The sequence below is a fragment of the Carassius auratus genome, chromosome 10 (assembly GCF_003368295.1).
Source record: "Carassius auratus strain Wakin chromosome 10, ASM336829v1, whole genome shotgun sequence".
Taxonomy (NCBI): domain Eukaryota; kingdom Metazoa; phylum Chordata; class Actinopteri; order Cypriniformes; family Cyprinidae; genus Carassius; species Carassius auratus.
Window position 1 is genome coordinate 11,818,028 of NC_039252.1, and position 13,638 is coordinate 11,831,665.

The 13,638-nt window shown below is 36.2% G+C and overlaps 1 protein-coding gene across 1 annotated transcript in view; it reads right to left on the reverse strand.

Moving 5' to 3' along the window:
- gbe1a (glucan (1,4-alpha-), branching enzyme 1a) overlaps window positions 1-13,638 on the reverse strand; it is a 118,674-nt gene that overhangs the window by 79,863 nt on the left and 25,173 nt on the right. Inside the window, exons 4-7 of the mRNA XM_026273678.1 lie at window positions 9,014-9,139; window positions 7,095-7,230; window positions 3,632-3,722; window positions 652-861 (exon numbers count right to left, since the gene is read on the reverse strand). Coding sequence (XP_026129463.1) covers window positions 652-861; window positions 3,632-3,722; window positions 7,095-7,230; window positions 9,014-9,139 — 563 coding nt within the window. The remainder of the gene's footprint in view (window positions 1-651; window positions 862-3,631; window positions 3,723-7,094; window positions 7,231-9,013; window positions 9,140-13,638) is intronic.

The window sequence follows — 13,638 nt, forward strand, 5'->3', positions numbered from 1 at the left end:
TAAAGTATCACCAGCGGCAAACAGGAACCCGGGAAGAAAAACACAGAAGCAGAGAGGGAACAAAAGGCATACGGCCAGAATCAATAACAAAGATATGACCAAAAATCAATGTTCATTCTCAGAGGTAACAGTCAGACAGGACTATCATTTTGGTGGGTGATGCATGACTCTTCAGATTCAAACAACAATGATGTGAAATCCCATTACAGAAGAGGGCAACGGAGAGCAGCGCTGAGACCTCTAATGGATCAACGATGAGAGGTGGCATAAGGAGAGCCTGTCATCTCAGAGATGAGGAGAGGGGAGAAGAAAGAAGAAGGACAGGAGAAATTTCTCATGGTTTTTGAGTATAAGGCGACACGGACTGAAGATTTAACAAAAAGCTTGTTTGGAAACTTTGCAAATCATATGCAAGGCATGCCATGCTTGCCCAGTAATCAATGTGGATCACAGGTGAACGGCTGTGATGGTTCAGGAAACACCGTAGTGCCTCTTATACGTCTTAAGATGCCATTAAGATCCATTAGTGGTCCATTAGCATGTGGAAAACTTAAGGGCTGTTTGATATTCACAAATGAGAACTAACTGAAGAGGACAAGAGGTGGGAGAGCAGAATGTACACAGCTTGCATATTTCTTAGCCGTGGTTCACCTGGAGTAATTGAAGAGTCGACTGCCCCAGAGCGAGTGGGTTCCTCTGGAGCCTCCGTGAAAGAAGCAGGAGTCGGTCCCGTCGAAGTAGTTCAGCCCATCTTCTGTGTTGCTGGAGGCGTGACTGTGGACCATGTCCAGAAGAACCACGATGCCCATGGAGTGTGCGGTATCAACCAGATGCTTCAGATCATCAGGAGTGCCAAAGCGGCTGAGGGAAAGAGGATGCATGGTTTTTAGTGAATTGGTGTGCTGTTTGTGGAGTTGATGGTCATGAGGTGGTGTAAGCTAGCTGATAAAGATCTTTAGATCTTTTGGGGAATGTCGTGGCCTAATGGTTAGAGGGTTGGACTCCCAATCGAAGGGTTGTGGGTTCTAGTCTCGGGCCGGACGGAATTGTGGGTGGGGGGAGTGCATGTACAGTTCTCTCTCCACCTTCAATACCACGACTTAGGTGCCCTTGAGCAAGGCATCGAACCCCCAACTGCTCCCCGGGCGCCGCAGCATAAATAGCTGCCCACTGCTCCGGGTGTGTGCTCACAGTGTGTGTGTTTGTGTTCACTGCTCTGTGTGTGTGCATTTCGGATGGGTTAAATGCAGAGCACAAATTCTGAGTATGGGTCACCATACTTGGCTGAATGTCACTTCACTTTATCACTTTTTTAGTGTTAAACCGAAAGGTTCTTGGTTAAAAGCTCACAGAGGCTTTACCATGATCATTACAATCGGCCATTTTTTTTCAATATAATATTTTATTCAAATTTGTTAACGTTGTTAACTACTAGTACGCTGTATATTACTTGTATTACTTACATTTAGGGTTGGGCGATGTCTACAAATTTGGTATCGGACGATGTCTACAGTTGAACATCACGATGGAGTTGAATCCTTATAAGGGAAAACAACTAATGATTCCTAACTCCGTGTATACATCGGATGTGAACGGCACAGCGCGACAAAATACTATAGAACCACTGATCTATAATAGAGATTCATTATATAGATAAGTCAACAGAGCTCAGTATAATCAGTGATGCCGTCTACACTGGATGCAGCAGGGCATGGCTTGAAACCACTTATTCCTGACAGTCACCTGTTGTCGCGTTCTGTTAATGATGTCTTGACACAAATTTCAAATGATTTCAACGGCTGATTTGTCACGTCCAGTGTAGAAGTCTTTAGCTTATACAGATGAATGAGGATGATGGTGAATGATTTGTAGTTCCACTGACAAACATATAATCTTGTAAAATGTGTGGTAAGTACTGCCACTCCATAGAATAAACAGAGTATGTGCGATTGTGAATCTCGAAAATAATAGTGAAACTAAAAAGAGATCATGGATTCAATGTGATGTCTATCAGCCATCGACGATGGACGATGGCATCGTCTATCGGCCCAATCCTACTTATAATTTAACATACACTAGGTAGACATTCAAAAGGCCCTTTTTACAGCCGCACGTACCGCGGCGGCGGTGGTATAAAGTGCATTTGTAGCCTTTGACCGCTGTAAGTTTGGACTGTTGAAAGTTTTTGAAAGAATATTCAAGATTTAAATATTATTAGTTTAAAATGACTCAATTTCAATATTAATTGTAATTTATTATTAAATTTTATGGCAGATATATTGAATCAGAACCACTCTCTATGTTGAAAAAATTGACTCTTAGTTGCAGAAACATTTGAACCAATCACCTTAAATTACCAGCCGTAAATGCCTGCACTGTTAATGGACACAGGGAAAAACAATTTTGATTATGACCTAATGACATTTTTTTATTTATACAGTATGTTGCTTGCAAAATACAAGCATATGTAATTTTAAAGGACCACAGCCTCCTACAGAATAAAAAGGGAGTGGAATCTGATGCAATGGTGAAACCGCAAACCAAACACTCACTCCAAACTCCCAGCATGCCTAGAAGCACTATATCTAGTCCGCGGGGTTAAAAGATATCAGGACAAAGAACAAGTAAAGTGAGAAGAGAGCTAATGACATTCCAAGTCACCTCCCTTGCTCGCTCCCTCCACCCGGCAGAAAGAGGAATAGGTCTTAAATGTGCATGAGTGATCAATCATGAGTGAAATTACTCTGTATACATTGCACTTTATCTGGACTGGTCCACCAGTGCCGACCGCCTCAGCCAGCCAAAGCCAAATAAAGATTCCCAATGACTCTGTCATATCTTATTAGGTTGAGGGAGTTGCTCACTCCCCACATTCAAAGATGCAATTTTCTTTCATGAGAGTTTATTTATTTTGGAGACCCAACTCTTTTTTTTACTATTGTTATTTATCGGGGCTTTCTTCTATTTGGGGATTAGCGGCAAATGTGTTTACAGTAAGATTACTGCCCTTGACAGAGGACCTCATCCTGATTTAAAGACTGGAATTACTGCTGCATGGGCTGAGAGACAACCCCACCAAACCATGAGCTCTAAAGGAAAATGAAAAGCATTTAGATACTGTCACACGCTGAGTCTACCAGGGCTTGTAGATATAATGCTAATAAATAAAATGTGACCAGGGCACAGCATGCTAATGCATTTTGGTGAAAGCGTAGTGTATGTTTTTGCCATATCCGGGACAACTAGATCTGAAGTCCTGAGGTGAATATAATTACCTTCGGGACGAAGGTGCTACCATTCGTTCTTAAAGATACAATACATAACCAACCTCCTTTGCAAGATTAATTATTTTAGTGATCTGAAAGCTTCATGAGGGAAATGCAAACGTGTCCTCTACAGCAGCATTTGTGCTTTATTCTATAGTTTTGACTATATTTTGAGGATTATGGCATCAAGAGACAAATTTATTTGCACAAAATCCTAAGTTTTAAGTCTGCTTAATAATATAAAATTCAGACCTCTTAGGTCATGGGTTCGATTCCCATAGAATGCATGAACTGATAAAATCTATGCCTTGAATGCAAGTCGGTTTGGATGAAAGCATCGGCCACATGCATAAGTGTAAATGTACCTGGAAGCTGCAAAGAAGTTAGTGACCTGATAGCCAAAGCTCGCATAGTAGGCATGTTCCATAATTGCCATGAGCTGGACACAGTTGTATCCTGAAATGAAAATAGTGTAGAAAAGCATTTCAATCAGTTTTACAGTCAAAAGACCTTCAACTAAACAAGATCTTCAAAGTGAAACACATCTGAGGTGTAATCTTTGTGTTAGTTGTTATCTTAATATGGATTAATTTCAAGTGCTGCACACTGGAAAATGTAAATGAATTAAAAACATAATTAAAAACGAGTGAAACCAAAGCATACAATTAAATGTCAACTGCAGCCTGATCTGAATCTTCAATACCAAAACGGCAGCATGATAAATTACAATTAAGTGGATATTTTTTTAAGAAAAGAATATGTGAACAGTGTAAAAGCTTTCTGTGAATGATAAGTCATGTGATACAATTATATCTATAGATTTTGATAAAGAATGCCAAAGACGTTTTGAAACTCCAGTTTCAGCTGGTTTGGGACTTCTCCATCAAGATCTGTTTCCCAGCCCAAATGTCCATTGTCCTAAGGCTTAGTTTCACATGCTCCTTTAAATTATCTTAACAGCCAATCCTGTGGAAAACTCAACACACTCTTACACATAAATTGAACCGACAGAGGACTGACTTGCTGCTCAACAACTAAACATTACACATCTTTTAATATTAAATAAATGTAGCTATGCTGGGAGTGAGAAGATTTAGATAAACTGACCATTTCTATTGGTATTTTATGCGCACTTAAAACTAAATGTTTATTTAACAGAATTAATACGCTGTTGTTCTATCTGAATTGTGCCATTCTATTTAATAATTGTGTGTTGCAATTATTCTTGGACAGAGAACTGAGGTGAAACAGTAATTACTAAAACACTTTTTTCCATTTCAATTCACTCAGTCTTTCTCCACGGTGTCCCCAACAGAGGTTATTATGACATTTTTATGAGTCCTTTTATGAAAACAATACCACAAGGCCAATTCCAGGATTCAATAACTTTGAATCAAACTGCTGTGAGTCCAGGCAAACTTAAACGTATTACCCCCTCCTATAACAAGTATGACTAAAGCATTTGTCAAAGCTGAGATTTAAATAAATGATCTTTAAATCTTATGCAGGTCCTCTGAGCACCAACATATAATACGTTATTAATATTTCATGATGTATGTTCATCAAATCAAAGGGAAAGATAAGAAAAGAAAGGTTCTTTAGAAAGGTAAGAAAAACGGCTGCTCAAAAAATATTTAATGAAAATTGCTGCTTAAAATACATTCATAAAATACATATTTTGTGAAAGTCATGCAGAGAGACTGTAACAACATGAGGGTGAAGTTTCATTCTAAGTTAATCTATTACTTTATAAATGCCAGTGATTGTAAAGAATGACATTTTTTGGATACAGATGTGTTGCCACTTGCATATCTTGCAGTGATCGTGTCTTGTCAATCACTTTTTCATGTGGATGTTGATTAAATCATTCTACAAAGGATGCTTTTGTGTCCCGCTCGTCTGACTCAGTTCCTCCTCCGTCACAAAGTCTCTTATCAATGGATTTAAACATCAGACCTGTCAAGCAACGATTTATCATGCAGTGCGCTACAAAAAGACTCAAGAGAAGGCCATATGTACCGTGTAATAAGATGAAAATTATTTTCCAAATAGAACGTTCCTTTCATTACATTTGCTTTGGTATTCAATGCCATTTTTGATTCAGAGGAATTTGAGTACTGCACTGTGCTTGTGATATTTTACTTTTTATAAAAGAAGTCCATTTCAGCATGTATGTCTGTATAACCAGAACATTTCTTTTCAAAATTCCCTGAATTGAAACTTTTTTCTTTTCTTTTCGGGGGAAAAATAAGACATGAAAGGATTTAAAGGCATCACTATTTCTAAAACGAGTGCCAAAAAGCTCTTCCATTTGGAGACAAAGTGTAGCTTTGCTTTTGTTGCCTTCTGGAGGGTTGAGGAGCACATTAACTGAGGCACAGAACCCCGGGGAGAGCGCCGATCATGAGAGAGAGAGCAGTCAGTGGAGCCACAATGACTCACTATTTTCACATCCATTTAAGGGGTGAAAAATAATTTTACGCTAACTAACACTCTGCTTACAAACAGATTTGCTCCAGGCAAAGGTTAATGCTTCAGCCCTTGAGAAAACAAACAACAGAAGGTTATGTGCTATGGATCAAAACCAATGCAATGAACACTAATGTTTAAGGCACCTTCTGTAATCCCCACAGCTCAAAAACCAAATTTGGAACCTTCTGACATAGTAATTGTAGGCTGGCTTCCTCTCAGGCTTCCATGTCAAAAGCTCTGTAAGGGAACAATCATGGGAAACGGCTCTCTGTGCAGTAATGGAATCACTCGAGGCGGCGGCTGTTCTCACATCTGCTAACTAAACTTAACAGTTCCTCTTGCGACAGTTTGCACGATATTCCATGTGGAACTGCTTGGCGCCTGCCTTTTTCGCTTAATTTGTGCCACTGTATGCTGTATGCATGATCATTTTAGGTTGCATCTTGAGCTGTGTCTTTCTTTCTTAGAAATATGCTCTACAGGATTTTCCTTAGGATGCAAGGAACGCAGTGCTTTCTCTAAAAAACATGATTACGACTGATTTGACAAAATATAAGATCAAATGGTGTGTCAATTTCTCATGGGGCAATGACACAAGAGGGTCTGTGATAAAAAAAAAAAAAATAGAATAAACATTGGGGAGTCACACTTCATGACATTTTACGACCTGAACTAACTTTGCCACCTTTTCACATATTTTGAAAGACATATTGACCACGATACACACTCATGCTGAATTACAAAACTTTGAATTTGGAAATATTAATAAGAAGTGAAACTCCCCTAAGAAAAAAAATAAAATAAAAGATTATCCCAAACTGTTTTTTTCTTCATTATAATATCAGGATAGTTGTATCAGCCTGGCATTTTGACTTTTCCCACCATTAGTCAGCTTAAAAAATTATAATAAATTAATTTTTATTCATAGATTAAAGACATTCTCATAAATTGTGTATCAAAGTCTTTGAGTGCATGAGCTGAATTTTTAATAAACGAATAGAGGGCCATGCAACGACCCTAATATTTCTGAAGTAACACTGTCCAACAGCTTTTAGTTCTATTCCTTTGCTGCCTGCTAGTGTAGTGATAAATAAAGAATAAGATCAACACAACCATGCGATGTAACAAAATGTAAACTTGCTCAGTCTAAGTGTACTTCTTTCATATCCAATGTAGCAAACATCACCTTGCTCATATGGATTCTTTGATCAACAGTTAGTTTTTTCTTTTAATTTCTTCTGGCCTGGGAGCTGAGGGGTAGTGACTGGCCCTTAGAAAGGGGTGTGTTCCACTTTGCTTGGTTTGTATCAGTTTGATGTGTGTTTTGGCAGTGTTTCTGTAGATTTCATCACTCACCGAGATCTTTAATGCGAGGAAGCACCTCTCTGGTGAAGTTTTTGTACGAGGCAATCTTTTCCTCAGGCGAACTGATGCCCACATGGGCCTCATAGATACGAAGGCTGCTGGGCCGTGGGGGTCTGGGGTGCTGGAACTGGGGGCGAGAAAGAAGAAAGGTTAGAGAGAGAGAGAGAGAGAGAGAGAGAGAGAGAGAAAGGGCCCAGATATCAATCCACATTTCTGAGCTTTGACGAGAGATTTTGCTAGAAGGTTCTGCTGAGCATCTGGGTTACCTCAAAGATCCTGATGCAACACAAGACAAATATTTGACTCGATTGAACGCTTGCAACAATACAACGGAGTCTAAGCCTAGAGTTCAGAGCTTGAAAATGTAGAAATTGCAACTTAGAGTAAACTTTTTTTGTTGTTGTTGTTGATTCAAAGTTTTGTCATCTACAATAATACAGTGCATTACAATACAATATGTGATTAATTTACTTCATTTATTACCATATTTCATTAATAAAAAAATAAACAAAAACACACAGTTTAGCCTATTTTAAAAGAAAATGTCAGTTCTGAACGCAATATCCTTTTAATATTATATTGGTTTTAGTATGGCAATCTTTCCGGTTTTATTGCCAGGCATAACTTAGGCAATTACACATATAGGCACACTGTGAAATGCAAAAAAAAAAAAAAAAAATAGAAACCTAAACCAATTGTGGCTCGTTGAAAAGGGTGCCATTCCAGAGAGCAAAAAGCAATATTTCCTGCCTTTAATCATGCAGCAACCGCGTTAACTGCCAGATGACATTGTGTCACCAATTCATCTCCTGTAAAAAACTGGATCATGAGCATGATGCCATTGACCACAGTCGCTGTATGAACGTCTGATGCCATGAATAGATATCAAAGGGAAATATGCCTCATTGCCGTTGTGGAAGAACCACCCATATCAAAGGCGTTTGCAAATGGTTCTTCGGCGAAACGAAGACATCAACAGGGCGAAAGCAATTGTTGAATCGCCTCTGATTAAATGGCCTGTTTAATGTGGTGAGCCACTTAAGAGGAGGCGGTTTCGAGTGTCATTACTAACACGGAAGAGGGGTCGCTGTGAGAGCGGGGTGCTTCAGACATGCTAATGGCTACTGATGATAAATGTTCGAGAGCCACAGGAAGGCCTGAACAACATCACGGCCCTGTAAACATTCCCTCCCGCTTTGACTTCTATTGTAAACTACGTCCACCCTAAAAACAATTAGTGACTTTTAAAGGCGATTAAAATCAAACGGGTGTTTCCTCAAGCTTTTGGTCCTATGAACATTCAACGTAAAGTAGCAATTATGAATATTTAATCTTATAAGAATAGTTAAGGTGAAATTATTTGTGTGTGTGTGTGTGTGTGTGTGTGTGTGTGTGGTGCAACTAGACTCTTTCAGTCGATGATGACTGGTGTGATGTACAATTCTCCACTGACCCTCTGCAGGGCAAAACCTGACTGTAATAGGTTAAACCATTTCAGCGTCCATAACTCAAACCCTCCCCTCCTTGACAGCTCAGAAAGCATCTGTCTGAACCCGTAACACTGGAAACCTCTGAGAGCATGAGCTCGCGTGTGATGCTACAACATTTTAGTATTTGAGATCCAACAACCAAAAACATTGTTTCACAATTTCTTTTTTCTTACTGTGAATCTCAAAAAACAAAAAACAAGCAAAAAAATATTTTAATTTTTTTTGTTTTGTTTTAAATTTATAATAATAATAATAATAATAATAATAATTATTATTATTATTATTATTGTTATTATTTATGAATTGAAGAGGATTATTTAACTGATTTAAAAGGTTGGTCCTAAAGTGTCTTGAATAAATGCCCAGAATAATTATATTATGTGTATTCTACTGTATTTGTGTTCAGCTGTGTACACTCACCTGATATGGCTGTGGAGGGTCCCAGTGAGTCCAGTCATAGGTGACGGAATCTAGTGTTTTTGTGACATGTTTGGCCCATGGAGAGATCCGAAACAGGTATTCGCCTGTTTTAGTCAAGACTACGAGCTACAGACAGAAACGACAAATGTGACATCTTGAAATTTTCTTGGTAAGGTTTTGGATGCAAAACAGAAACATACAGTACATACATATATGTGAAAGACATATATTTTTATTACAAGGCCGTTCAAAGGTTTTTTGGAAAGAAATTAAATATCGTTCAACAAACATTATATTGATCAAAAGTAACATTTATAATGTTTTATTTTAAAATATTTTATTTCAAATAAATGCTGTTCTCTTTAACTTTCTATGAATCAAATAATCTTTAAAAAAATGTATGGTTTTCATAAAATATTAAGTAGCTCAACTTTTTTTCACTGTTTTTAATGTATTTTTGATCAAATAAACGCAGCCTTGGTGAGAAGCAGAGACTTTCTTCAAAAACAATGTTTCAGACCCCAAACTTCTGAATGGTAGTATGTGTTTATACGCACACATATATATGTTTTAAAAGCTTGAATGCTGTATATTATGCAAAATATATTTTCAAGGCAATTCCATTGGGCTTCCTGTGTGCTGCGAGTTGTTGTCATGGTTTAAAAGCACCGTTTATTAAAATGGAAATATTGAGAGCTTTTCATCTAGATTCTAAAAACAGCTCTTTGCCATAACCATGCCACATTTGATTAATATTATTACAAAATCTCTTCCCCTTAAAATGCTCTTTTCAAAAGGCACCTATCTTCATAAGCTTACCTGAATACTCTCACACACACACACATATACACAAACAAACACCAGCTGGACAGGTGTTTGGTGATGAGAGCTGACAGAGGGGAGGAGAAGAGCAGAAGAAAACAAAGCACTTTAAAACGGTCCATCATTGCTTTCAATCTCTCTGGGGGCAGCTTGGGGATTGTCACAGATCGATAGCCGCTCTGGAGAGACACTGGGGTGGGACAAAACATCCTTAAACAGCTCTGCTTGGCTTTGCACTGACTATTACCAAGCTAAGAACATAACCTCGCTTTACTGACAGCAGGAATAACACTGTGAATTTGAGAAAGAATGACAGAGAGAGAGAGAGAGAGAGAGAAAGAGAGAGAGAGAGATTTGGAGAGTGACTTAGAGTGTGACTGTGAAAAGCTAGAGGAACAGAGTTCACCAGTAAGGTTCTGGAAGAAAAAAAGTCATTCATGTCATCAAGGCAAAGAGACTTCTAGTACATTCCCAGAAAAGAAGGTACAAAAGCTGTCACTTGGGTTATACCTTTTTAAAAGCTACACTTTTGTACCTTATTTACACCTAGTAGTATCCCTTAAAGGTACATATTAGTACATAAATTAGACTAAATGAAATGAAATGAAATTATTTTCTGAGAACCACCAACATTATCAATTGTGTAACATTAACATGTTATGGATATTCAAATTATATACTTAAATTCAAAAGTTAGATAAATAATGAAAAACTACAAACTAAAGTAATTTCAAATGCTTCAAGTGAATTTAGAGATCATATTAAGAAAGCGCTTAAAAATTAATTAAAAGTAATCTACAATGTCAAAATAGGGGAAATTAACATACACAATTAAACATAATATTTGCTTGCACACACACACAAACACACACAAATAGTGTATTGAGCAACTTTATAGAAAGACGACCCACAGTGAAACAATATCTACAAGAGTGAACTGAATCATGCTAGTGCATTGATTTGTCTTTTTTTTTTTTTAGTAAACACTCTGCTAAAATAAAAGAGTAGTGAACTGGTCTTCCAGTTTGGCTAAAAAACTGCTAAAACAGCTTGGTTAAGCTGGAAGAACAGCTAGACCTGAATAAACTACCTTGGGTAGGCAAGAAGACAAGCAAAACCAGATGAAACCAGGTAAGACCAGCATCCAAATAAGTCTGATTTATGTAATTATTTTTTATTTTTTGTTTAAACCAAGTTCTACAATCAAATTGAGCCAGTTTATTCTGTAGCAAATAGTTTTCTAAAACGTATATAGAAAAAATAGGGTAAATATACTGTACTTCTTGGGTTACTGTTGAGTGAATGTGTTGTGTTGGAGCTATACAACTACAGAAGCTGCATCTGGCCGGTCCTTTTCTCAGCCGTATAGAGCTAGCCAAACAGGACCATTTATGGATTAGCATGAGTTTAATTTAGAGTGAACGGACAATCTCGTCTGCATTTAGCGCAAGAGTAAAGTTCACCTAGGCACTTTTCATCTTCAAAGCGACATCAGACCTTTAATTATATTTCATTCCTATCAAAGTGTCCTCCCTCTGATCTGCCATAACACTCACCGCCTGAGTCCAGCCTCAAATCTCACATGACAATCAATAAGAAATGGACTTGAAGTGTTAATAGGGCTCCTGAGTAAACATCTGGAAATGTCTGTGTGTAGACGGAGAGATATGGATGGAGGGTTTAAGTTGCTTAGGCTTTTCTCACTTCATGCACACACACACAAACTCACTCACACACACAGAGAGAGACGCTATATCTCTTCCCACACACTTTCAGCAAGAAGAAACCCCTAGAAAACTCTCCTTTCTCCTCACTTCCTTCAGACTCCAGTTAACAGTGTTGTGATTTCCCTCGAGACGACGACTATACCCATGAACCAGCTGTCTGGAGTCACTGAGGTATCTATCAACAAACAGAAGCACAACAAAAAGAATGTACCCACATAGAGAATTAAACATGGCCTTGCAGGAGAGCTTTCTTGGAGATCTCTGAGCCACCTGGGAATCTGTATTGATCACCTTCAGCTGCTAAAGTTTTTGAGCATCTAGTGTTCCTGGTGTTTTTTAAAATGCAATATCACAATAAAGGGTACTGAAATATTCATGCCTGAATTAATGAGGATTGGGCTTGTTGGTCCCAGTGCTAAAAAAATAAAATAAAATAAAAATAAGCTGAGTTGATTTCAACTAACGCTTACAGCAGGTTTCAAATTCATTTGGCACCCAGCAGAAGGCCATGTGTGGGAAACGCATTAGGCAACATTGATTACCGGGACGATGAAAGGGAATCTCATGAAACATTGAGGGCACGTGCATGCACCTGAGAATGTGTGCATGTGTGAAATAACACTGACAAAGGCCAGCCCTTCTTCAATCATGTGCTTAGAATTTAACGCTAAATCAGGTCTATTGATCGATACACTCATGATGAATTAATGAGTAATCACATTTTTTTTTTCCTTTTGTGCATTGGAAAGTAGGAGGTGTTTCTATACATGAGGCTGAAGGTTAAATAATAATCTATATAAAATGAATATCAAATAAAATATAACAATTCAGCTAAAAAATGAAAAAGTGAAACATAAAAAGATCATTAAATTATAAATTACAACTTTGTATACACTGTATAAAATATTATATTATAAATAAATTCTAAATAAAGCAAAGATTATAGGAGTTTTCCTACTTCAAAATTTCAAATTTGACTGAATGTGTTACTTGCTATTTCTTTATAATAATTTGTGAAATTTACTAGCTATTACTACTCTGAGTGAATTTTTTTTTCTCATTTAAATATTTTTTTTTTCTCATTTAATTTTATTTTAAATTATTATTGATTTTTTTTTGTGGTACATAATTATGTATATACATTTATATATAAATATCATTTATATATAAATATTATATATATATATATATATATATATATATATATATATATATATATATATATATATATATATATATATATATATATATATATATATATACATAATTATGTATATACACATATATATAAATATATTATATGTATTTATATATATTTATATATTTATATATAAATATATATAAATATATACATGTATATATAAATATATATAAATATATATTTAGCTGCATTTATTTGATCAAAAATACAATAAATCTGTAATATTCTGAAATAGTTCAAAATAGTTATTTATATATATATATATATATATATATATATATATATATATATATATATATATATATATATATATATATATATATATATATATATATATATATATATATATATATATATATATTTTTTTTTTTTTTTTTAAGTTCTGTAAAATATTGTTTAATCTTATAACGGCAAAGCTGAATTTTTAGCCGTCATTACTTCTGTCTTTAGATTTACAAGATCCTTCAGAAATCATTCTAATATGCTGATTTGGCACAATAAACATCTCTTAGTATAATGAGTGTTGAAAACTGTAGGATTCTTTGATGAACAGAAAGTAACAAAAAAGAAATAAATATTACTGATTCCAAACTATTAAGTACACACATAAATAAAATAGAAATAAAATATTACTATGGTAAAAATAACAAATTAAAAGAGCTATATTATATTTTCCATGCTCAGTCAAAATAAAACCGGATAATTATTTTATATAAAGAAGGTTAGAAAAGAGGCCAATACACACAGATTACACACCTCCAGCATGCCTTAAGGAGAATTTGAGATAGGGGAAAAGAGACATGGACCTGGTGAGAAAGAGAAAAATTTACTGGAGTGAGGGAGATACAATTTAATCAGAGACTCCAATTGGATAT